The 26,394-nt window shown below is 40.5% G+C and overlaps 1 protein-coding gene across 10 annotated transcripts in view; it reads right to left on the bottom strand.

Annotated features, from left to right (window-relative positions):
- Positions 1–1,810: 1,810 nt before the first annotated feature.
- Positions 1,811–26,394, bottom strand: part of OTUD7A (OTU deubiquitinase 7A) — a 109,042-nt gene continuing 84,458 nt past the window's right edge. For 9 of the 10 annotated variants that reach the window (XM_077185699.1, XM_077185693.1, XM_077185698.1 and 6 more), the window contains 5 exons: positions 20,839–20,966; positions 19,189–19,338; positions 14,915–15,029; positions 14,580–14,664; positions 1,811–12,791 (listed from right to left, as the gene is read on the bottom strand). In XM_077185699.1, the coding sequence (XP_077041814.1) occupies positions 11,358–12,791; positions 14,580–14,664; positions 14,915–15,029; positions 19,189–19,338; positions 20,839–20,966 (1,912 nt within the window). In that variant the 3' untranslated portion in view covers positions 1,811–11,357. The remainder of the gene's footprint in view (positions 12,792–14,579; positions 14,665–14,914; positions 15,030–19,188; positions 19,339–20,838; positions 20,967–26,394) is intronic. The other variant, XM_054642128.2, reaches the window with a different exon arrangement.

The raw sequence follows: 26,394 nt of genomic DNA, 5'->3' as shown, positions 1-26,394 counted from the left end.
AGGAGATCTAAAATGGAAGGGCTGTATTTCAGGAGTAAAAATATGCTGCCAGTCACTGTAAAAATTGCATGTTATATGATGTTTGCTAAGAGAGGGGAAGCTTTTCAAGGAGACAGCACTTCACCACTTAACTACTGTTAAATAGGAGTAAAGGCACAGCTGAATGGCCAGCCTTAAATCACAGCTGTGCTGTGGCTGTGTTTTTGGCTAAGTCTGTGCTGTGCTTAGGCTCCCTCTTCTCTGGGTGTTGTGATCTGGCTTTGGGAGGGCCAGCTGGGACCTGAGAACGTGCCCAGGCCTGTACATAAAGTTACACAGTGAAAGAAAAATCTAAGCTATGCAGCTCCCTCACCAGGTCCTTCAAATAATCTGCCTGAAGTACAGGACAATTATAAGGCTAGAAAAGTGGCTTTATGGCCTGAGATAGGAGATTGTTGGGAAAAACATGGGTATTTTCCTCCACAGCTACATTCTGCTCCACAGAAAGGATCTGGATGCTGTAGCAGAAACAGCAGATAAGCACAGCCCTGTCTAAAAGCCATCTTCCTTCTTGCATGTGTTCTCTCAACCCCGCAAATTCTTTAGCTCTAATGGCAAATGTATAACACACTTGGTAACACAGTAGCCAGCCTTGTGGAAAGTGTTTGTTACTGTATTCAAACCCAGCTAGCACACAGAAATTCTGGAAAATTATCAGAACAAGGTATGTGTCACCTTGGTTTTTTACCTTCTAATTAAAATGTATTAATAGCTGGGTTCTTCACTAGCCACTGCCACTTGTTTTTTTTTTTTGTCTTCAATTCACAGCACTTTGTGAGTTTTGATTAGCTGTTTAGTAGTCCTGTAAACCATTATTATCAGGTGCTAGTGTAGCCCTCTAAGTCCTTGAAGTGGCCTTCATCATCCCTTATCAGAGGCACATGGCTGGCACATCAACCACAGCCTCTACTTCCATTTCAGGATCCTTTTGCTGCTTTAAATTGTTCACTCAAGCTACCCTTGGTCTTTTTCTTTTTTCTTCATTTATTTCCCTCAAGGGGCAGCCTCTGCAGTGTCCTCTTCATTTCCAGTGTGTCCCTGACCTGAGTAACTGTGACACAGACATTTTTCAATGGTGCAATTCCATTGTCACCATTTCTGATGTACACTTGTCATCTTATTGCAAAAGCTCCAAACCTTGGTGATTTCTCATGGGCAGCTCTTTGCAGCACTGACTCCTTCTTCCTCACAGCACAGCAACAAACTCCAGCTCCCTTCTCACCCAGCTAACCCACTCTTGTATAGCACTCATCCTTATTGGACACAGCTGTGCCTGTTAAGGGCAGGCCTGTTCCTAATCTTTGGTGATTAGTACAGCTGCAACTCCTCAGGCTGAGATTATCTTCTGCACTGTCTTTATTTTCTTACATTCTATCCCCCCACATACACTGAAATTAGATAAGACAGAATTAGCCCCTACAACAGGCAAGAGAAATGAAATCTTTCCCACAGGACTTGTACTTGCTCCTGCTCTGGGGTTTATACCAATGTTAGGCTGCTTGAACTGCTTTCATTTTGTTTCCTCTGAGGTAACAGAATTAACAGCTTGATTTCAGCAAGGTATCCAGGCTAGATGGAGTTTTGGGAAAGGGACTCAATTTGGTATTTAAATGCACTTTATGGCAGCAGCACACAAGGTTGTGCTGAGCCAATTGCCCTCACAAATTGCAGCAGCCCCTTACCCTTGTCCCTGCTTCTTCCCTGGGTCTCTCCAGCATCACCCTGAGAGAGCACAGAGAAAGCACAAACAAGAATTCAAGCAAACAGGTACTTTAGAAATAAGTTAATTTTATTGAATAGGCATTGTAGCTTCTCTCAGATTCAAATAATGGAGAAGCCAATTCACACAGATTACAGAGCTATCAGTTACTTTGAGTAATCTTTCATAAAAGAAAGAAATTAAATACAGTTCTGCTATAAAAAGTGCAACAGTTATAACTGGAAGTTTTTCAAAACAAAAGCAAGTTTTACTACCTATTGCAAAAATTGGTTTAGTGCTTTAATACTTTACAAAGTAACAATCCAACTGCTAAAAACAGCTCTTACTCATCATCTTTGTCAAAGTATGGATCAGATTAAAAATGACATTTAACTTGAATGAAAATTGTATGTAGAAAAGGTTCTCAAGAACTCACATTTTTCACAACAAGAAATATTTCTTATTCTTGAATGTTAATTAATGCTCCTGTTTCATTTTAACAGTAGATTCAAACAATATGGCAGTCAGCTTAAAAATCATCAACTGTTTTCTTTTGCAGAGAAAGGTGACTGCAACCAAGTGTGTTTTGAAATTATAAATATGGAGGGGAAATGGGAAAAGAAAAATTCATTCATTTTTGCATGAAAATGATCAAACAAAAAACCTGAAAAGTAATTTCAGCTATAAATAAATTTCTGTAATTTCTATTACATAGTTTATTGAAAGCCTAAGTCAATAATTGCTAAAAGAGTATAAACTTATAGAAGGCAACAAGAAACTCAGACTCTGAAAAATGAGAAGAGTGGTAAGACTATGAAGAAGTTGAATTCTCAGCCAACCAAAATCAGTGAGACTTACTTTATTCTTTATTAACATTTTCTTAAGCCCCCGTGAGAGCCAACTACTTTCTTTGAAATAGACTTCAAATACAAATACATTTATTGTACATTTCTATGTGTTAAAAATGCTGAGTTGGTCAGGTTATTAGATAGAGTCACATTACCAGTCCTGACACTTTAAACTTTATATAATTAGCTTTGGTTATAATTGAACAGAGACTCTCAGTTAATGAGTAAAAATACTTTTTTAAGCCAAGGGTGCAACATCTGTTACCTTAATTCTTGTTTGGGAGACAAGCCACTCTATATACAACTTGAACTGCAAAACCAAATCTTCTTTACTGGAAAATCTATCACAGGCTTTAATAAGGACAAAGAGCTTTAGAATTTGTCTAAGAAAACAGAAGATTAAAAAAAAGTTAGCAATAGGAAAAAAGATGTACAAACAATGGGGGGGGGGGCATATTATATAATAGCAACAGTAGAGTTCTGATGAATTAACTACATATACCTTTTGCATCTAATACTTCAGACTGTCCTTCAAGCTTTGCCCATGTCTGAGAGGCATTGGGTTTTAACAACGCAACGTGTACCAAATGGCAGAAGTACATGTAAACAGCGGAGATACTTTCAATGGTTCATTCAACTTTTTCCATACAAAACTGTTAGTCACAAGACTCAATGAAGAAGAACAAGGCCTCCCAAGGAGAACAAAGTCTTTCAGCCCCACAAGAGACAAATTCAAGGCATTATGAAAAGTTCATAATATTTTATGTCTTAAAATTCAATGCAAAGTAAAAAGATTGCAAAAAGAAAACAAGAGCTCTATGGAGATTTTAAAAACTGCTTCCTAGCTGAATCATGCTAAGCCTGGTCCATTACAAACACAGGAGTTAGAGACTAAAAGCAATGGGCTTGGAAAAGACACAGAAGTAATTGCTCCTCCCCAGGAAAAAGCACAAACCTAATCTCAGTCATTGGGATGGAGTTTTGTACAAAGCTGTCAAAGCTGGCCTAGAACATTTGGGTTGGGAACTTGCAGCTGTTTAGGTCTATGTGGCTAATTTCATCCATTATTTAGTCTAGGCCTAAATCCTGTTTGTTCCCCTTGGTTAGGGTGAGTGGGCAGAGTTGAGCACCGTGTGCATGCAAGACTCTCCGGTGGCTCTGAGGGAAAAGCATTTCTGTACTGTACACACACTGTGCATTATACAAAGACTGTATTTACAGTACTCAGAATCTTGAGCAAGTAAACAATAAAACCATTGCTCCATTTTTGTTAGTATTTAAAGTGCTCACAATTTTCAAAGTTGAAAGATGAGAGTGCTTCTGTGATGCCCACATAGCTGTGTTTCAATTCATACCTGATTGCAAAGCCCATTTAAAGGAGATGTGGGGCATTCTCTGAGCCTGAGATGCCACATTCTGCTGGCTGCATCTCCTGCATATTTTAACCAAAAGCATGGGGAAGAGGCTTTTTGTTACTCAAACCTGGAAGCAAATGGCAGCAAGGCTGTGTTCGACTTCATCTTTACTACAAAGATACTGTTCAGACACCCTGGGCCAGAGTGAACTGCACCTGTGTTAAAGGCAAGAATGATCAAGAGCTGCTGATTCAGTTACGGCAGCCATGGCTCTCAAGCTGCTGACATGCTGTCAGCCTTCATCAGGCAAAGGTTCCATTTTACTCTGTGACAATGCAATTTCATGGAATTTACCTATTTGGTAAATGGAATTTACCTATTTGGTGGCTTTTACCTCTCAGCAGGGCAAATGCAACTCTAGTGTAACTCTTCTCATGTTTATATAGATTCCACATGTGAAAGAAGGAAGAACTGGATCATTAACATACAAGCTTAGTCTCTTAACTTCCCCATCCTTCTTTTTCTAAAGAAATGGTGTTTGAAAGGGGCAAAACGGAAATTAAATACAGAATGCACATAAGAGTTAGGCACTGTTTAGTTCCAACATTGGATCATATTTTTGCAATCTCAGATGATTCTGCCACTAGAATTTGCTTTAAGAAGGGAAGAGAACTTCCTTTTCTCCCTTCTTCCCCAAGAGCAAACCTCTGCAACAAAGTAAGAGGCTCCATTAGACGCAGAGAGGAATGGCAAAAACATTTCTCTGTTTTCCCAGAATACAGGAAGATCTACAAAACATACAATGTTGACAGGAAATAGCTTTGATACATCTTAATAATTTCCCCCTTTTTAGTACTTTGGTGCCCTGGTTCCTCCACTAGCCATGATAATTTCTCTGGTTTTACTCCATCTCCTCTTTTGACTAAGGTTTCCTGACACATTAACACTCTTTAAAGAAGCACAATATTTTAAAGAAAATTTTCTGTTAAGATTACAGGGTATTCAGATGAATATGTCTAGAGACACACAGATTACAGCAGGCTTGAAAGTTTTACAGTCATGGTTAAATGAGGAAGTAGGACAGAGGCTGCATCCAGTTAAGTGACTCTCAGTCCCCAGAGAGTCATAATTTTAAGGCTGTTTGGAACACGGTGGCTTTAACCCATATGGCCTGTTCCACAGTGCAAATGTGCATCAGCCATTTCAATTCTCTTGGTACAGTACAGGGATTCAGGTAATGGGAGATAAACCATCAGAAAAGAGCAATCACAACAGCATATTCACTTCAGAGGAATAACCCAATCAGACAAAGAACAGGATCACGATACCCAAGGAAAAAATAAGGTCTTATTTCCCCACCCCGGCAGTGGAATACAAGAGCCCCATTAAGAATGCAACAGTTAAACAATTATGTGGTGTTTTGGTACAAGGCAAGTTTCTCCATACTCAAACAATCACTTTATGAATAAGCCCAATTATTTGTTCCCACATGGAAGAATGCTAAAGATAAAATGTAAATTCCACTGACTGAAAAGAAGTGTAGAGTGCTAATAAGGAAAAGACTTGAATATGTGTTTGAGTAACACTCAATTGATTTTCTGAAACCAAGAGGGAGCTTTTCTTCCCACACAAACTGATGCTCAGTACACCTTAAAACCAGTCTATTGATCAGGAGAAACCCAGATGCACAATCATTAGGTATCCAGGTTTGAAAATTTTGGTTGCAGTAAACACCTTAATAGTAATTCTTAAACAAACAAATCCCAACAAACTAAACCAAAAAAAGTTAGGGAATTTTAAAAACTACACAGACTTCTAATTTAACATAGGCATTAGTTTGTGAAGTCTTTTTCTTTGCACAGTTCATCAGTAATTAATATGTACAGTACAAAGAACTATGAAGAAATAGAATCTGAACACTTCAATCTGCAAGAAGCTAATCCCTACTTGATACATATTAAGAGGATGTACCTGCCAATTAGGGATGACATTTCCATGATCTAGAGTGATTTTTTTATTCCAGATGCTAAATGGTTGCATTCATTCTTGACTTTCATTCTGAAGGAGTAATAAATAGCTGATTCTCTTAAAAAAAACCAAAAAAACAAATGAATCCTACTCCAATGGGTTCAGGGTGTATTATGAATGTCCCAAGTCAATAAATATCTGTGCAGAAATGTTTCATTTGGTAAGGAAATTTTCCAGATGCATGTTATTCAGAAGCTGCTTATAAAAGTGGCTATTGGCTAGGACTGGAAGAGAATTAAATAGAGGAACAGTGTTGTACCAAAATACATAAAGAAAAATTTAAAGCTTTTCAATTAATAAAAAATTGTATATTCAACTCATATTAGATACAATGTGCACAACAGACAGAGCAGATAAAAACAAGTACATTTACAAAGCTTTCTTTTCATGGTTAATTTCTGCCAGCATTTCTGAAAGTAACCCACTAAAATGATGACCCTGTTTATAATCAAGGCGCAAAATATTGCTCTGTAGTGTATTTTGAAAATAATATAAAAATAATTTCTATACTACAATTTAAACTTGGCTTGTAGAATTCCAACATAATACAGCCTTAAGTCTAGAAATAGAACATACTTACAAACACCTTTGTGTTGTTTTCCTCTCATTTTTAACAATATAATATTTTAGTCATATACACTGGAAATCCATGTGCAAATTAAAATAGATATTAGTGTCAGTTACTGAAATAATTTCATTTCTATGCTATAGTTTGGTGATCCTCCACATAAGCTGCCATTCCCTAAAACAAATACTCTTCATAACACTGACAGAGACTTAAAATACACTAAGCTAAAACGCCATCTACAATCAGCATCAGTTATTTTGCTTCTCTGGACTTATGTTTATCTGAGATCATTGTGGTTTCTATGAACATATGGGTTTTCACCTGTGCAAAACACTCACAGTGCTATGAAGACCGTACTCCCTTACTAGCCAGTTTGCAATGTTTTACATGTCAACGAAGCACCTGGTTTAAGGCCCCCACTGCTAATGGGATTCTGTCCCCACACTGCAGAGGACAGCAAAGGTAGCCCAAACAGACCTAAGGCTTCTCTCTACTTCTCAGGCAGAATTCTCATCCATTGTCTCCTTGGAAGAGGAAGGTAGGCAGCCTGTCGGGAGCAGGCACTGCCAAAGGCTCAGGCCTCCATCAAAAACATTTCTTGTGTAACACTTGCTGAGAGTTTCTGAAGAGAAGCAGTCTGCTTGCTGTCAGGGAGAGCAGTCCCATTGGTGAAGGTGAGCACCAGAGTGGCTGTGTCAGAGAGGGGAGGTGGAGGGCAGTGTTTGTCGGCTCTGTGCTGTGTTTTGATACCTGCACGTTCACCACCCCAGCAGATGAGGAGCAGCCCTCCGGGCCCTGCAGCCGGCTGTGACAGGTCCTGGGCACCTGGGCAGTGTCCTCAGCGCCCTCTGGGCCGCGCTGCACTGCTCACACCTCAGCTCCCAGCCCCACAAACACCCTGAACGCTCCACTTGGCCTGCTTAGACTTCTAGGATACAAGCAACACAAAGCTTTTCAAGTACAGCACCTTTCTTTTACTGATGCTCCTCATGTCACCTTTGATTCAGGAAGAAGCAACTAATTGCTAAAGAAAGCTGGGACAATATTGCCATTGTATTTACAGAACAAAAGCTTCACCAATTGTTTTAAAATCCAAAATCTGAAGTTACTTTTGATAATCTACAAAATCTTCTTCTGAAGGAGCTGCTTGTTAGCCATATGCTACAACTGACACCCACCTCTGAAAATATATTAGTAAACTCTAACAGTGGTTTATTAACTCTGTATAAATAATTTAAAATGAAACTTTAATATAAAGCATGACTGAAACCCATTATGTATCACAGGTATCCTCTGTTACAAACAGACATTTGCATCATTGTTTAGAACAAAGTAAAAAAAAAAAATTGCATAATAGGTTTAAGCCTTTTTTAAATTAGAAAAATTGCACATTCACACATTAAAAGAATTCCAGCTTCCTCCAACCTAAATATTTCCTGGTGATCCATCTGGGAAGGTGTAGCCTACCCAGTATTTACTCTGTACTTCTGAAGTCTGGACTACAGTGACAAATGTTGAATCAATATCAAGAAGAGAGGGGGGGAAAGCACATACAAATGCAAAAATACATGTGTGCATTGCAGCCAGTCGGGCTAACAGAAGGAATGAGTAGGGTCCCTCCAAAGCAAAGCTGATTTCTCCATATCTGGGACTATGTGGGAACTCTACAGCTCTGGAGGGTGTAGGGAGAGCAGATCAGGCACAGGGCTGGCTGGCCTGTGGGCTGCAAACACTTCCCATTGTCAGGAAAAATAAGGCAAAAGAGCACTGAGAGGTTAGCATATAGTACAACAGAAAAATACATCCAAAGATAATTACCTCTAGCATGTAGCTAAGGAATGGCACAATGTCTTTCAGCCCTGGTGAATGCAATTCACAAGGCAATTGGGAATTCCCTCTACAAAAATAGGTAGAAAATTTTCTTCTATAGTTACAGTCTTCTTTTAATGGAACAACACTTCTTCAGGAGGAGGGCATAGTTTCTGCATGTTTGGTCTGCTTAATGACAGCTATGGCACAGCTGCCACAAATAACCCAGAAACAGAAATAATATTTGAAGAGAATTCTAAAAGAAAACACCAATTAGAAAATTATTCAAAGATATCCCAACAAAAAGATTCTAAGGAAATAGGCACAACTAAAAAGGGTTCTGTCAGTATTTCATACAACAGATATTTTAAAGTGAGCAATCCTGTAGAGGTAAATATTTATTGAAATATCTGAGTGTCCTGAGGATGATAATGAACACTCAGGTTTGGTATCCCACACAGACAAGACTGACTAACTTTTCAAAATAATCTAACACACAAGCACAATGTATCAAATAATTCAGAACAGAGTAAATTATACCTAAATGCTGACCAGTTGTAAATCTCTTTCTTTTATGACAGGATCTTAAAAACATACTATAGAAACGAATCCTGTGAAAATGGGAAACAGCAAAATCTCATGGTAATTGCTTATTTTTACACATGTACTGCTTTTTTCCTCATTCAGAACAGATGTAACTCACTTAAGCACTTGGGCTGGTGTGGTTTGCTGCTAATGTAATATTTCTTAAGGACAACTTTACACAGAAATGATTCTTAGAGTATTACACAGTTCTGCTACTCTAATGCCCTAAGAATTCTTAAATATTTCTGTTTTTCTTGAAGTCTTATCCTGCCAGTTTTCTCAGTCTCAGCAGCAAATCAGGTATAATACTGAATTTCTTTTAACATGGTCTGGCTTGTTTTAGAATAGTTTGCAATCCCAGTTTTCTTTGACAATTAGAACTTAAATGTAATAATCACAACAGCAAAGCAAAACAGGACACTGCTTACCGGTGTATGCAACAGGAGACAAGGGATTTGGAAGGTGCTTACCTTAAGGACAGAAGTCACATGGAGCTTTAACAAATACCAACGTTTTCCTTTCATGAAGGAATGCAAGTTCAGTAAGATTCAGTGTATGCTTAGTATACAGTAAGAAATACAAAGTACAGGTCTGGATTCATGGAACAGCTAACATGGCAAAGACCCTAACTTTTTATACAAGGGACCAAGGAACTTATTTTGAAAACTCCCATTCAGCAGAAAACCTAAAAATACGGTCAGTTTTAAGTATGTTCTCAGTTCTACTAGTCTGGGACACTGGAAAAGCTCACATGCTTTTTCTGAAAGCCAGGACACAGCAGCAGAAGTTTGTGTATCTTGTTTCACAGGGGACTTGGTTTCAGGGTTAATTAGGATTAACTGTATGCAACGGTGCCACCGTTGTCAAGAATTAAAATTGGGCTGCAGCAAGCAAATAATCAGAAATGGAGATTCTTTGGCAAAGAATCTTTCCTGTGTGGGCCAGAAGTGTTATTCCCTAATGAGGAAGGCAGAACTCCTGTTCTGCACCTTGAGGTGGCAGAGTCAGCAGCCCTGAAGGCAGTACCTTCACCTGTTATGCAAAATTGGCTCTTAAAATGAGCCATTGTTCACAAGGGTAACAACACCAAACAGCTCCTGTTCTGCATTCTGCCAGCTGATGGTGGAGGGGTGCAAACCCAGAGCTGTATCCCAGAAAACTTCCTCATGGCATCCATCTACTTCAACAGTATCTGCAGTGTCTGCTTTGCAGAAATGCTTCTGTGAGCAAAGTTTTATTTTCAGAAGTATTGCAAACACTTACGTAAATATTTGGATCTCAGACTTGTGCAAATCTGTGCTAGGAGCTGCCATTCCTGCTGGAGGCATTTTACAGCCATCTGGGAGCCTGCTGGGGGGGAGATGACTCACTCTAGGAGACTTGAAAAGAGTGGGAGCCAACAGTCTTCAAGAAAGGCTCAAGTAGTTACACTTGCAATAATTATCACTCAATAATGTTCAGAAGCAATAAGTAAATAATGATTAGGTTCATGCACTAGCTAAGGCAATAAATTGATGCATTGCATTGGTTTTGGCAAGCAGTTGGAGTCCAAAATGATCCTAAATTTCCTAGCTGGTCATGAAATTTTCCATATCTAGTAATTTTTAAAAATATTTTATTGTAATATTTCTCTGCATTTTAACATCAACAGAAATACGTCTAAAGTTCAGGTGTGCAGAACTATACGGTGTGGGGGCTTGGGGACATAAAGTCATATTGAATTTTCTTATAAAACCTCTTCAAAAACTCAGTGCAAACAAAAGTGGCTCAAATCTACTTTTTTTTTTCAATGAAAATTTAGAAATAATTGGTAAGAACTGAAAGTTAAGATGACCTACAGCCCTCATGAATTCAGACCTTTCACTCCCATTTTTCCAGAATCATTCAATTTCAGACTGAAATATACAAACATTAGTAGCAATGCCATATGCTGCCATGTTAAAAATGTGCAGTATGCAAAATCACTACCCTCCTAAAAAAAAAAGGCTATGAAAAATTTAGGTTTTACTAAGGAAAAAATACTCTATACCTATATAATTTCAAATGTCTGCAAGGCAGATACTACCCTACTACAACACCACATCTTCACTAGTATGACATTCCCCTATCATTCTACTACCTGAGTGATATCAGTGTAAATTCAGGCACCATTAGTAAACTTTTGACCAAACATATACACAGCACTGACAAAGGAGTAAACAACCCTTCAGCTTACCAGTACATGTAAAAAAGACACTGACAAAATGGAAAATAATATTTTTATGATAAATTATTCCTATTATTTCCTCATTGCCCCAGAAAAGCGAAGAGCTAGACACTATTTACTCATCAATCCTTTATTCTTTAAGGATTCCTTTTACTGCAATCCAACACTGTTTACTTTGTAAGTAAGAAAATGGTAAAACTAAGTAGTCATGGAAGAATCCTCAATGCCTGTGTCCCTTGCTGTCCCTCTCCCTGCGCTTTAACTCCTCTTTGTAGCAGTAGGAACAGTAATTTTCAGTCTCAGGACGACCATAAAAGGAACAGTTCTCCTTCTTACAGCGGTTCTGCTGGATGGAATATATTGGGCAAACTGTGCTTCTGCCTTGGTTTTTGTCGTTGTTCAGCCAGCTCTGAGGAGCATCCTCGTCCGCGTACTCCAAGCAGTCTCTGATGTCCCCGGTGTTGAAGCCATTGGTGTAGGTCTGGGACTTGTGTTCGGCCGGCCTGGCGTAGCTCAGCGACTCCACCGTGTTCACCGTGCGCATCCCGGGCAGCCGTGCGGGGCTGTAGCTCTGCGAGGACAGCGACCTGTTCTGCTGGGGGTAGGTGGCACAGGTTTTCAGGGTGCCAACCACTGGCTTGTAGGTATCATCCTGGAAGCTCGATGGCTTGGAGTTGACGTCATGCAAATGGATGACACTTTGCCTTTGAACAGGGGGGGTATGGCTATAGTGGGCAGACACCGGGATGGGGCCGCTTCTCTTGGCACCGTTGCTGGGTGAAGAAAAGGACCCAGGAGTGGGACTAGTGCGGTCTTTAAACTTTAAAACCAGTTGGGTCGTATGGCTTTGAGGTAAGACGGGTGATGCCCTATCCTGAGGAGATGGTTCTAATTTTTCTTTTGAAAATGCCTCTGGCTCCAGTTTCCTACTAGAGGAGCCATTCAGCGCAGCCTTTTTCTCAGCTTCCTTTCTTTTCTGTTCCTGTTCTGCATTGAAGCGCTCCTGGGCACTGGTCAGGTAATAGCCGATCATCTCCTCGTGGAACTGATGCCTGTGACTGGTCAAAAGAAGGCCAGCAAAAATAAACTTTCGTTCACCCTGCATGGCAGCTCTCAAAATATTTAGGCTGAGTTTCACGTCTGTGCTGTACTTCCATGGGTCAGACTGCTTGTCAGAGAAGGGTTTAGTGTTCGCTTTTTCAGTGGGGGAACTGCTGGCTCTGTCAGTCGGAGATGGAGTGGTCTTCTCAGACGGAGATGTGCTCGCAGACTGTCCAGATTCCTCTTTGCTCCCTTTGCGAGACTTGGACTTCTTCTCTTTGACTTTCTCTACTGTGTCACCATTTTTTCCATTCCCTGAATTGGCTCTGCTCATCTTCCCGTGCACCAGACCTCCAAGACCACCCATGTTCTTTTTCAGTTTAATTCCCAGGGTTTTACTGAGGCTTCCTATTTTATTGGCAACTGAATCCGTCCTGGTTTTGTCTTTATCTTTCCTTTGTTTGTCCTTTTCTTTTTCTTTACCGTTTTTGCCGTTATTGCCATTGGAATTACTACAGATGGAATCTCGGTCTGAGTCCATGGAGTCAGCCAGAGACTGCACGTCTTCTCCAGCAGAAGCTGTAGGGGATTCTGGTTGAGCCAAAGGGGCCTGCTATGGAAAAGAAATTATAATTAGATACAGCAAAATCCATTTCATACAGGAGTTGGTGCAAAAATACCCACCCCAAATTCAATACAGGTTTTGACACTGATTTTAAATACACTTTTTAATTTATGCATGACATTTTTGACTGGTTCCATCACTAAATAAAGCTTTTCTAGCTGTGCTCACTATGTTATTTTGCTTGTTCCTAAGTAGCTTTTGGCTCATTTCAGGCACATTTGTAGAATAGAGGTCAGTCACTCAGATGCTTTGTGAAAGTCAGTGCCTGAGTCATGGGGGAAAGCGAGTTCCCTCCTGCCCCAGAGAGCCAGGACAGGGAGGATCAGCAGTGTAGGCTGTCCCTCAGGCTGCAGGAAAGGAGCTGGGGAAGATGCAATGGAAGGGGAATGAGCTGCTGCTGAAAGCTGTGAGGGGCATACAGCACACAAACCTGTGTGCAGCAGTATTTCAAAATTGATTATGTTCAAAACCCAACTTATTTAAATTGACTTTTTATTTATTTAGGTCTCTGGTGCATGAAAATTAAAGGGAGGATGCACCGGAGCTAAACATCTCATATGAAATATCAAACATTAAACTCAAGCAAGTAGGCTGAGGAATACAAAGATGTGTATTCATGTTTATTAGAAAGGCAATACAGATAAAACTGGTCATAATCCTGAGATCCACTTTATATTTTAGGTTACATGATAAAACACCTTCCTTGAAAATGCAATAACATGGATCCTAGGGTACTTTAAAACAGGACTCTGTTCATGTACGGCTGCAGAACAGCCTTGCTTTCAGGCACCATGAACCTAAAATCTGCTAGAGATAAATCTGAAATATTCAACTGGCTACAAGGACATGGGGAGGGTACGCTCTGTACATGTGTATACTTATGGTCTAGAAATACCTGCCAACATTGTCCCTGGGTACTTCCATGCCCTCTCTCCCAGGAAGCCCTGAGCACCCCAATACTCAGTTGGGAGCAGAGGTTATTCCCACAGAGCAGAGGGGAAAGTGCTGCAGTGACCTGACCATGATCATGCAGCAAATGTGAGCAGGGAGAGGTAACCCAGGTTCCACAAGGGCTCACCACTTACAACTGCAGGACCATTTTGACTCTCCTTTTTCTGATATGGTAGCTACTACTGTAGAAAAATGGATTTTTCCTCTCTTGCATCTTGTTCAAATACTTTCTCCTTTTGTGTTCTCTTTCTCTGTTCAAACTCCATCTGTGTAGGCTGTCTAAATCACCTCCATCCTCTCCTAGCAACCTTTTGCTTCCAGCCCAACCCCTCCACCTATTCAATGCAATTTGCAGAGAAATTTCAGTGCCAGCTGGGCATAGTTCTAAAACAGCTCTCTGGAAGAGGCAGGCTACAGTTTAGTGCCAGTCTATGGTCTTTTGTCAGCCACTCCAAACTGGGAGCTGTCCACAAGTGCAAATGCACTCTCAGAAAGAAATTGGTGACCTAACACTAGCATCAGGAGAGCAAGACAAAGTTCTGAGAAGACAATGGTAAGAAAAGTTTTCTTTAAATTACACAAATGACTGAAATTTATACCAGAAAAAGTAAGCTAGAAGACACATTTCAGCAAAAAATATACAAGCAATAGTGCTATTAAAACAAATAACCAGAAAAATCTGTAAGCCTGATTGGTGTCAGTGAGCCATGAGTGGCTGTCCCTGCTGCCAGGGCACTGAGCTGTTTGCAGCTCATTCAAGGATAGGCAAGGCAGCCTATCCTTGAATCTCCCATGCTGTGGGAGCAAGGGGGAAGTTTACCTTACCCGTGTCTCAGAGGGGATGCGGATCCAGGTTACATTCATGTAGCTGTGCAGAAGATTAAGCTTTGCCTCAAGAGACAGAATCAAACTAAAGATAAAAAAAGAAGGGAACAAGCAGTCAAAAAACTTGAAAGAAAAAGCAATACTTTGTAACAGGGGGAGATGCAACAGCATTTGATTGTGACTGTCAGCTGAAGAACCGCCCCCCCCCATGTCTCCTACCATGTAAGAAGAGCACATGAACCAAGCCCTCACTGTTAGCAGTTCTCCCAGTACTACCACCAGGTACAGCTCAAGACATTTTACTGCTTAACACCAAAGTTACAGAAAGGTCTTACTTGGCCAGTCTGGTGTTATCATTGTCATCTTTTCCCCACTCCCAGTCTTTGCCAGGATCGACCGCGAAGTGCAAAGGCAGTAACTTGTGTTCAGAGTCAGTCAGGGGGATCACCGCTGAAGCAGAGAAGAAACAAGGATTGGGGTGGGGGAAACAAAAATTACAAAAAGAAGAAAAGATTCAGCTGTGAAAAGCAGAATCACTGCTTCAAGAAGAGTAGAATTTGTGCTGCAGAACTGCCTCATTCAGAGCACCACAAATGATTTATACTGGGCCCCATTTGCCTGTTTTCATGTTTGTGCAATAAAAGAGGGAGAGGTTAATACACTGATTGCTCCTGGAGTGAATGATAGTCACCTGTGGAGGAGGGGAGACCTCAGGAGAGAACCACATGGCCATTTGTACTGTACAATCAACATTTCCTGGAGACAGAGCCATTAGAATAGCAGAAAGCAGTAAAATGTTGCAATATTCCTGCCTATTCCTCAGAATCAGAGATTCGCATGTTTGTTATTTTGCCTTTTTAGTTTACTACCTTTGTACTGTCAAAGAAATAAAAATATATTGATATCAGCATTAAGAAAGAAAACAAGAGGAAGCTACTGTGATTTTGGATTCAAACTGAATTAACATAATTGAAGAGCACAGATTAACAAGTATATGGGCTAAGAGGTCAGTTTGAGGCCTCTGAGTGGGTGCAGTGCAAAGGCCATTATTGTTCTTACAGCCCAGCACTGCTGCCAGCAGTTTTGCTCTTCTGCTCTTTCCCCTCTCTGCTCAGGCTCTGTCCTAATGACTCGGCCTCTTCTTTATATTCAGCATGCAGGGACCACACTCAGATGTCACAGAGTGTCTATCATTCATCACCAGCAAGCGACTAAGAAATAAAACAATGTCAGTTTTAATTAAAGCCACCGATTCACTTCTATTTGATTAGGAAAACAAGTAAAAGTTGTTGAGGGTCTGGGTAGGATCCTCAGCATGGTGCAGGTCACTGCTGCACCTCTGACAGCTAATCAAGGCATTTACCTTTTCTGCACTAGAGCTCTTCAGGACTTGCCATGAGTATTCATTCCAGACAATCCAAGGGCAAAGAAACTTAGAGAAGCCACCCAAACATCGTGGCACTCAGTTATTGAAACCTGACTTCACATGGGGTTCTATGCTGTTTGTAACCCTTTCTGCGGTGCAGCACACACGCGCGGTCAGAGCGGAGGCGCAGCATTTCGGGCACACGCTGCTCCCTCGCCCCCGCAGCGGCTCCACGGCCCCGGTGCTGCCCAGAAAGGCCCGAAGCGGCCTAAATACCGCGAGGCGGCGCCCCCTGCCGGCCGCGCCGGGAACCGCCGCGTTCTGCCCCGCAAAGCCGGCCCGGGAGCGCCGCTCCCCGAAGGCTCCGCACGGACACAGAGGGACAGGAGCTCCCCAGGGCAGCTCCGGGCACACGCGGGGAGCCCAAGTCTGCCGTTCGGAATACGCTGCACTGCAGCAGCCTGGGGCACCGGAACAGCACAAATGTACAGCAGGTGTGACAGATGAATGCACTTCTAACACTTCCTGGTGTAATACAAGGTCTTACCCTAATGCATTCAATGAAATTATTTGAACCAAGAGGCTGGAATAACTGAGAATACAATTAACTGAACATGTTTCACAAGGAAAATGCATATTCTGCCAATTAACTGAGTTACAAGCAGGCACTGACTGGACTGACATCTGACCTCAACCATTTAAAGGAAGAAGGCAACTTAGGAAAGAGCAACGTTGTAAGTTTACAACACAGCAGTTCCCTTCTGGTAGCACCTGGTCTTACAGGTACAGCCTGGTAAAAAACTGTGACTGTAATCCTAGGACAGATGATGGAAAGCTTGGAGCAAAGAACCACCAGAGAGTTGAAGCACTTTCTTCTTGGGATAGAAACTTCAAAGGGTAAATGTGACTTTCTTCTCTATGGACAGCTTGAAACTAACTAATTTTCACATAGTTAAATAAATATTTTGGTTTATAAACAATTTTTTAAAAAATCCTTTTAAAAGCTTGCTATTTCTACTGATACTGAAAATACCTATTAAAAATGCTTAGTGATACTCCATTTTATTAAAAGACAAAGTTAAGTAAAAAACAAAGCTTAGAACTGATTGTCTGTAGCATGTCACTGTTGTCTTAACTCCTGTATGCATTCTGAGTGTCAGAAATGTGTTCACTGAGTTGAGTGCTGATTGTATCCCTGTTCTAAGGTATAGTCTTATAGGCTGGTGTGAAGCACTGCTGTTTTCATGGAAAACAAATCTGCTAAAGTGAAGGACTTTGAAAGTTATATCTTCACTGGAAGAGCTTTTCTCTCTCAGGGAATTTTGTTTGATAGTTGGGGTTTAATGTAAGATTTCCCCAAGTTCCTGATAGAAAAGTATTTTTTTGTCACAGCTGCAAGCAGAGTCCACCCCATTCGTTTCTAAAGCAAACCCCACAGACTGCAGCACCTACCTGACACCCAGCAGGGTCTGCAGCTTTGGTTGGTGCTGGCCCCACTTGGCTGTGGCTCTCTAGATGGAACTGCACTTCTGCAAGCACAGCCTACCAGCCCTAATTCCAACAGATGGGATAAGTGACAAGCAGCAGCTGCTGGCTGGTCCATGGCAGTGTGACACGCACAGTGAGGACTCTGCTGCCATTCCCTAGCTGGGTGTGCTGCCTCCTGTGCTGTGAAGGAAATCACAGCACTTCCCAGCTCTCATCCTCATGCTTCAAGTGCCACTATTCATCTAAAAAGAACAACACTTTAACTCTTTCTGAACATGCCAGTACAATAAAATGCTGGCACAGAAACTGCCATGGTGCTGCTCAAGACCACTGCCACACCTCTCACAGTGTTACTTGGCCTGAGCACAGCAGCATGAAAAGCTCCAATGCCAAGGGAGCAATCTCAGGGACAGTTGAGACCTAGTCTGTGTTTTCCATAAACAAAGACACAAAAGACCTGCATCAGTAGAGCCTGTATTAATATAAAAGTATTTACCTGTTTTTAATCAGACACTGGATTTCAAAGAGGGCCCCTGGTGACCATCAGAATGCCAGGGGCTGTGTGTAATAACAAGTGTCAAAATGTGTCTTAAATCCTCTCCAGACAAGGGGATATTAGCATGTTTTCCCTTTATATCTATTTACAGTAGTGTTTTAAATGTTCTGATACAGGACTCTATGCCAAAGCAGAACTTAAAGCATTGACATCAGTATTTAAGTGACCACACATACTTCTCAAATGCAGACATAACTGTCTCCTCCACTAGAGAGCTCAGCAGCCTAAATATGTGTGTATGTACCTGCAGTAGTTCAGACACCTTCAGATGCTGTTCCTGACACTTGGTGAGAGCATAAATACTACAAGTTATGAATGGCCTGGATCTCCAGGATGCTATTTTTAAGAGGGTGCAGCTCTAAGTTGCATTCTGATAGCTCAAAATCTGCCCATGTGCTGAGGCCCCTGTGCCATTGCTGCTGACACTTGACAACTGTGGCTGTCCCTTGCCATGTGCCAAAGCTGCCAGAGCTGCTCTGCTGACAAGGTACAAGCCCCAGACATTGCTGGAGCATCCCTGTGCCCATTTCCCTCCTGTCACAGCACATGGAGGACAACAGCAATGCTGTGACTGCTGCTGGACTGCTGCAGTCTCCAACAGCAACTAGCTTGGCAGCTACAGCATTCCCTTCATCCCAAATTAAATGCCAAATGCTCTCAGCTGCTCTACACAACTGAAGCCTGTGCATTTAAGGCCCTGAAGTAAGAGAGGTACAAACAGGTCACACAAAACAAACACCACTTTGATTCACTGACCCTTGTAATTAACCTGGATGAACTTGTACATGAAAGTCAGTAGTTAATGTTTCTGAGGCTGTGCTGGATATCTGGTAGGGGTTTCTTTCCCAGCACCTTTCCTGTGGAAGTACAGGTATAGGAAGATCCTACAGAAAAGCAGTTGCTAACCTCAAGAAGGACATTTAACATTATTGTAACATTACTGCTCTTGTAGGACCTGAGGTACTGAAGGCAGAGAGATGTGCCTGAGATAAATGAGGCTCCTGTCTGCTGATATTATTCCAGCTGTTTGAAAGGAAGAAATGGACTGTGATTGAGCCACTCAGATTCCTAAACATGCAGCAATAAAATTTAGTGAGCACTGTTTCCTTTCTGACAGATGAATATATCTACAGGTAAAAGAAAGTACTGTGTGCACTGTATTCAATATATATGCCAGTGTTGCTGTGTTTAAAGCATACCTTGTTCTCTCTGTTGGTCTTTTTGTTCCATGGAGACAAGAGCAGAGAAATGGGCCTGATCATAGGCCAGCACAAGAGGTGAGCAATGGCATCTGTTTGGCAGAACTTCAAGTGGCAAATAAATTCCTCCAAATGGTATCGGTGCAAATGCTAAAGAGAATAAGGAGATTTGTACAACTATATGAAAGAACAGATGAGTTGTATAAACAATTGTGCTGCAATATCATCAGAGCTCATCATCAGGAGAGCAGCTTAAAGTGGGTAATCAATGCAGAAAACAGTCACAACAACAGGTAAAATTTAATTATAAAATGTCAGGAAATAAACAAAGAACCATAAGGAAGATCTTCCACTCTTACATAGTTTTTCTTGCTCTAACTGTTTATTGGTAAAGGTATTATGGTTTTATAAAAAAATCTTGATGACTCTCATGCCTGTAAGCAGAGTTGTACCTTCCTGTAATGCTTCTAGGCAGTTATTTTCTAATAATCATCAGTAAATACACTGTCAGGTCTTTTGGTAACATACTCTGCTTGTGCCTTCCATTTACAGATATCCATAAGAAACATTACAAACATGTTTATAGTCCAGACGTTGTATATATCTGAATGCACGTACACATGTATGTATGATAAAGGAAGGACTCAAAAAATCCTTCAAGTAGAATTTTAATAGAATGTTCCATCTGGAGGGGCACAATTTTCCCTTGAAAGATTCTACACTTGTTTATACATATAATTATGGGAAAGAGCAAGTTTGGCCAGGAAAACTCTCTCACTGTTTTTGCTTCCAACCAATTATTTTTCCTTTTGCTACAAAAATATGAGACTGTATTGCTGAAATATTTGCAAGATGAGTTCCCCTCATGAATCCCCCACTCTGCACTGTCTTTCAGGTGTGTTTCTCAATAGCCTACAGAATAATCTACAACCATTACTTGTAGTTCATGATTTGCAATGGAAACTGAAATTATGCAGTATTTTCTTGTGGAAGTAAATTTCTGTAAACTCCGTCACCTGCTGAACATCCTCTTTTAATCAGCCAAACATCCCCCTTAAATTAAGTAACACCCCATCATGAATTAGAATTCTGTTAGTTCATGGTAGAGAGTGACCTGAATTTAATGCTTTGAGTCCTGCTCTGATAGGGTTGAGCTGGCTCCACATATGGATCTAACATTTCTGTGCTCATATGTGCAAACTTTTGAATGAGAAGCTGCAAAGGAGTCATTAAAAACAAAAATCCAAGATACACACATTTAAAATTCAAATGTTCAAAATCAGATTAGATTGATTTCTGCAGAGTTTTAAGGGGCACCTAAATAACATGGCAAAATTAGAGCTTTGTTCACTTAGACCAGTCAGAAACGTATTGTGTTCTGTAATTTGGTGGTTATTTAAGTTAATAGGGAATATCTAGGATAAAGAGATTCTCAGCAAGGGTTGTACAATTATCCTGTATTTTTTTACTTTTATCTAATAGAAATGGATTGAGTATCCTTCTGTGCTTTCCTTTTTTTTTTCTTCCTTTCAGAAAAAGGCAGCAGCTCTGCCACGAACACTGGTGTGTTACAGCTGGGTCCTTTGCTGGTATCAGTTTACAATTGATTCAATTTACAGAGGTGCAGGGATCTCTAATTAAAGCTCTTACCTTCTCCCCCTGAGTCTCGTAACATTGTGTCTGCTACTACAACAATCGGTCTTCTCAAGATATGGGCTAAGACAAAAACATGGAACTCTTCCAAGCTCTCATACACTGGATCTTCTGCATTGTCCACCCTGGAAGACACAGCATTGAGGCTTTATGAACCAGCTTGAACCAACCATGAGACTTTGCTGGATCAACACACCCCAGCAGCTATTTCTTCTTTACTGTACCTTATATCCCCACTCCTCTGAAACCCATATTTCAGCCATTGAAGTAGGTAAAAAGAAATGGAAAGGAAAATACACTTTTGTAAATAAAATAATAGCAGCATTAAAAAAAAATTCCAGCTAGTATCACTATGCTTTAGATCAGCCGCACAATCTTCCAGGAGATGGAAATGCCCAGCACCTTTAGAAACCAACCTAGAAAGTCAATTTTCTACCAAAGAGGTCATTCTTTTACCTGGACTGCAAGAATAAATCTGGTAAAGTCTCCACTTCTCTAGGTGACCATTACCAAGCCCTTCTATGACTACATAAACAATTTAATGAATTTTTGGTTTCAGTTATTCCCTTTCTGTTTTCCCAGTTTAATGTCATTAATGTCAGTACCACATTTCAAAGCTTTGCCTTTGCCTTGAAAACAAAAACCAACTAGATGAAAGAAGACAAAAATGGGAGGGTTGTGGGAAGCAGACAAAAGTGAAGATGATAATTCACTGCTGAGTGCAACTTAACAATATAATACACCCAGAGCCCAGCTTTTGTGAGCCCTGACAAATGAAGGTGGGCAAGGTGACACAGGCACACTCTTTAATGGAGGCAGCTCCTGTCCTCTTCTTGCCAGCTGTGCAGGGAACCTCCAGAACTGACTGCTGTTAATTTTCTGTGCATGTGAAGAACAGTAACAGAGCAGAAGTGCCTGGACACTGCTCCAGGGTATGTGGGACAAACACAGCAACCTCTCAAAGGTCTCACAGCATCCAGCCCCTCCCTGGAGCATCACTTGAAAATCCTTCATCCCAGCCTAGGAGCATAGCAGGGTGGAAATGATCCTGGTGCAGGACATTCACTGGTCAATGAATGTCTCCTTCTCTGGATCCCTCCTCCTGCTACCCACACTCATCACAAAATGTTTCCTGATGTTCAAACCAAAGTCCCTGTTTTGCAATTTCTTCCTCTGTTCCTTACTGAACTCTTCTCCACAGCTGGCTGCAACAGCTTTTCAGCATTTGCAGTCCATTCTGTCACCTCAGAGTAAGCTGTCAGCCAAAAGCAACTCAGGGGAATCATGTTATTGGCAAGACAATATGCCAGATAGATTTCCAGCTATCTTCTCACATTAGTATTCCCAGCCTATCAGTCCTAATTTTTCCCTTCAAATCCTCTAATTATTCCTCATCTCCTAGTAAATGAGGTTTCTAGAAGTGAAAGGCATATTCCATATACAGCTGTTATCAGAGGGATCTCTATCCCTTGGATCAGCTGATGCCATGTCTGACTGCACAAACTCCAAAATTCCACTGGGCTCTTTTCCTCTTCAGTATCACATCCCCATGTTGCTTGATTCACTGTATCTGATCATATTCGCACATTTCAAACCCTTCTCTGCTATTACACATTCCACTGCTCACTGCCACAGGATCAGAGTGTCTGGGGTCATAAGGGAGCTCTAGGGAACCCCTTATTCAGCCCCTGCTCCATCAGGGCCACCCAAAGCCCGGGACTGTGTCCAGACAGCCTTTGGGTACCTCCAAGGAGAGAGAGTTCACAGCCTCTCTGGGAAACCTCCTCAATGCCCAGTTTTCTACCATCACTGCCAGTAATTCACATGGCCTGTTTTATATTATTTCAGTGCCACTTGCTGAGGATTCAGTATGAATTTTCCTAAAGATTAATGAGAATGAAAAATCATCATTAACAAGTATCCATAGCAACCTGCCACATCCTTTGATCCAATGATCATTCCACTTTTCTTCAGAGATTTTTATGTATGCTGGCTACATGACCACGAAAATCGTGGACAGAGTAATTTTGTCAATAAAACATAGAACCAAAGAAAATTTAAGAAACTGAAATTAATTCCTCTATTCATGTAAAGCTAACTTTAAACAATGAAATCCACTTATATAAGAGTATGTAAATCTGCATTGCAGAATCCTGCTCAACCAGAGCACTCTGACTAAATAAATTATGTTTATTCTAAGAGCAAATTACTAATAGAAAGAAAAGCAAATAAAAAAATCTCAGTCTGACCTACAGGACCACTAGCACCTCCAGTCCAAACATGGGAGACACAGTCTCAGCACTCCAAAGAGATTCCCTTTCTTATGGCAAATCCAACTTGTACTGCAGCCAGGAATGAAAGAAACACTCTTTCAAAAAGTTGGAAGGGAAAAGTCACCTACCCTGCTGTTCTACCTGGCTGGCTGCTGCTCTCACCTGTAAATTCTGAGCAAGATCTGTTCTCATGTCCTTGGATTTCCTTCTAACAGCTCCCTATGGTAACATTGCTTTCCTTCCCCACACACAGCTCCAGACTTTCAGTCCAACAGACTCTAACAGCTATTCTGAGTTTAGGACTCATTTTGGGATTCACACAGAGCAAGAGACCAATGCCCTCAGACAGCTGAGATGCACTGAAATAACATGAAAGGGATAAAGTTCTCCAACCTCATGATTTGCCAGAAGCAGGAGATCAAAAGGATATCTGAGTTCAGGGCTCTGCCTCCATTCCATTTCTGACACCTTTCCTTTCCTGCTTAACAATCCCCAAATGAAATCCAGCACAAACCACAGCTGCAGCTGTAGGTGTAGGAATCTCTCCTTTGATTTCCTTACCGTGTTTGTCAGCAATGGGCTTTAATTCAAACACAGGAAATTGCACAGTAGTGGAACATTCTCTTTCATTCCTCAAGGAAAAAAAGGTATATTGAATTGACTAAAGGAAAAACACAGAATGTGAATGCTTTGGGTTCCATATTTGAACCACCACAGCAATTTGGATGTGCTTGGCTTCAGTACTTTATGTGAACTGAAAATTGGCCAGATAAAAAGAGGTACTAGCCTTTAGAAACTACAGCTAATAATCAATAAATATGTTATAATGAACCATTTCTATCTGCACCCTACAATAGCTGCATATACTGAACAGTTTAAAAGAAATAGCACTCCTGTAACAGATGCTAGATCAAATAAAATCATTTTAGAGCAATGTCTCGTTAAATGGTCTAAACTACATTATGTACAAGGTGAGGGTCTTGCATGGCTGCAGGAGTTGTGTATGAAGAGCTGTTTGTTGAAGCACTCTGAATACCAAGCCAAGTCCAAAACCTCAGGGGACACTTGCATTTGAGAGGTACTTCCTGTTTAAATGTTCTGGGTTTCTGCCTCAATTCCAATGACATGCACGAAGACTACAGCAGTATTCCCTCCCTTCTTCCCAATTTTAAGTCCCTTGAACATATTAATAAGATGATGCCAACAGCACAGATACAGCTGGGAGGTGACAATAAGTACAAATACCATCCACTTCCAGGGTCTGTATGAGCTTAAAGCACAACAGCACCTGGGTTTTCAACAGTGAATAACAACACTGATATTCACTCTCACATGAGAACAGGCTCTGACTGACAATTGCACAGCGAAGGAAGGGGTTGGAATTTTCTCTTGATCCGGATGGCAATAGTTTGGTTCTTAACAAAAAACAGGGTACCAGACGTTTTCCTTTTTTCAATGCAGTTCCTTCAATTCAGTGCCCCTACTTTTGCTTGTAAATAGAGATAAATGAAGCAATTATGTTAATCTAGAATTCATTTTTACATTTACAGGAAGATGTGCAAATCTGTTTCAAAACAAGAATCTGCTTCATAAGTTTGCTTTGCTTTACATGCTGGAAACAAGAACTTAAGAACCAGGTTTTTCCGTGTTTCCTTTTTCTTTTTTTCCAACTTCCAGCCTCAGAATGAGTGTCTCAAAGGAGAAATCTTTAGAAATTTAGCAACAATTGCTGATCTCCTTTGCACCTAGCTTACTCTGAAAAATAACTAAAAGAAGTTTGCAGGTGAATGAAGCAGCACAATTCCAGCCTTAGGTTTGTCACTGAATTCTTTTGAAGCAAATACAACTTCTGATGCTTTAGCTAATTCTGACACCAAAGGAAAACGTCTCATCTACAGTTCAAAGACTGATGTGCAAGCTTGCTTAATATAGCAACTAACTAGAGGACAAAATATACCCCATCTCAAAAATACTATTTTGATATTCCTTTTCCTTGTCAAGGGCCCTACTTTGAACATGGGCTCATTAAACTGAAAAAATAATTCATTCTGCCACATTCATTCTGTCTTTGGAATGAATGCAAAGAGAAGTATACATTCAAATCTTTAACAGGATAAGGATTTCTTGCCTGATCCATCTTTCACTATTTCAAAGGAAAAATTAACTGTTGGCTATTTGTATTTACTTTATTTTGATTGAAAAAAAAAGATAAGTGCAAACCATAATGAGAAGATTATTTATGTACTACCTATACTCCCCGTGTAGGTACCTGGGAACTGAAGGCTGACTGCCTGGCAAAGATAACATTTGAGAGCATGTCTGACTAAAAGCTACTGAAAATATGTGATACATGGAACATAAAGAATGAAATGGAACGAGTCAGAGAAAACTGGGGCTGAATGACCAGATTTAATAGAAATATGAACTGAACTGCCTTAGAAAACTGAAATGTATCAACAGGAAAATATCTACAAACATAAGAAACAAACTAGAGATTAAAATAAAAATCTTTTTTTTTTCACTACAGAATAGAAGAAAAGGAGACACACTGTGGCTGACAATTTTCTAAGCAAAGTCCTCCTGAATTCCTAGAATTACCTATCCTTAATATCACAAGGTTAAAGGGAAAACAAAATATTCTTTCAAAGTCCAAAGAATATTTTCTACAAACTTTGTTACTCTCATTGTGCTGTATCCCTTATTTTGTTAATTTATTTATCACCACACATTATTTTCTCCAGGGGCAACAGTAGGTAGAGAAAATTATGCACTGAGCAAACACTAAATATTTTTAGTGATGAACACTCGACACAAAAACTAAAGCTTCTGCATTCTGAAGGCTGGTAAATAATCCTGTCCTTTGGGAATAACTGCACTGAAAGCAAGGGATGGTTTATAACAGTGGCTATTTAAAGCAGATATTCTGTGTGGGTCAGGGGTATTTAAATGTTGTAAATACTGTTTCATCCCAAATCTTTTCACAAATATATTCCCGAAAAAAACTAAATGATACTGCCAACATGCTTGTTCCATGTCATTGTAGGACATGAAACAACACAAGCGCACACACCGCTGCTTTCAAGGTGAAGAAAAGGGAAGTTTATTTTCTGACTTTAATATTTATAGTTTTTTAAAAGTGACAGTGGATTGGAGGGTGAAAGTGCCACCTTTCCAATGACATTGGACAAACTAACAGTCTATCAAATTTCTCTTCTTCTATAAAAGAATACAAAACAATAAGTTATTTACAGAAAGCGTGTGAGAAAGTTCGTTACAAGAA

Source organism: Agelaius phoeniceus, chromosome 13 (genome assembly GCF_051311805.1).
Source record: "Agelaius phoeniceus isolate bAgePho1 chromosome 13, bAgePho1.hap1, whole genome shotgun sequence".
In the NCBI taxonomy this organism is placed as follows: Eukaryota; Metazoa; Chordata; class Aves; order Passeriformes; family Icteridae; genus Agelaius; species Agelaius phoeniceus.
This window is presented reverse-complemented; position numbering and strand designations above follow the sequence as displayed.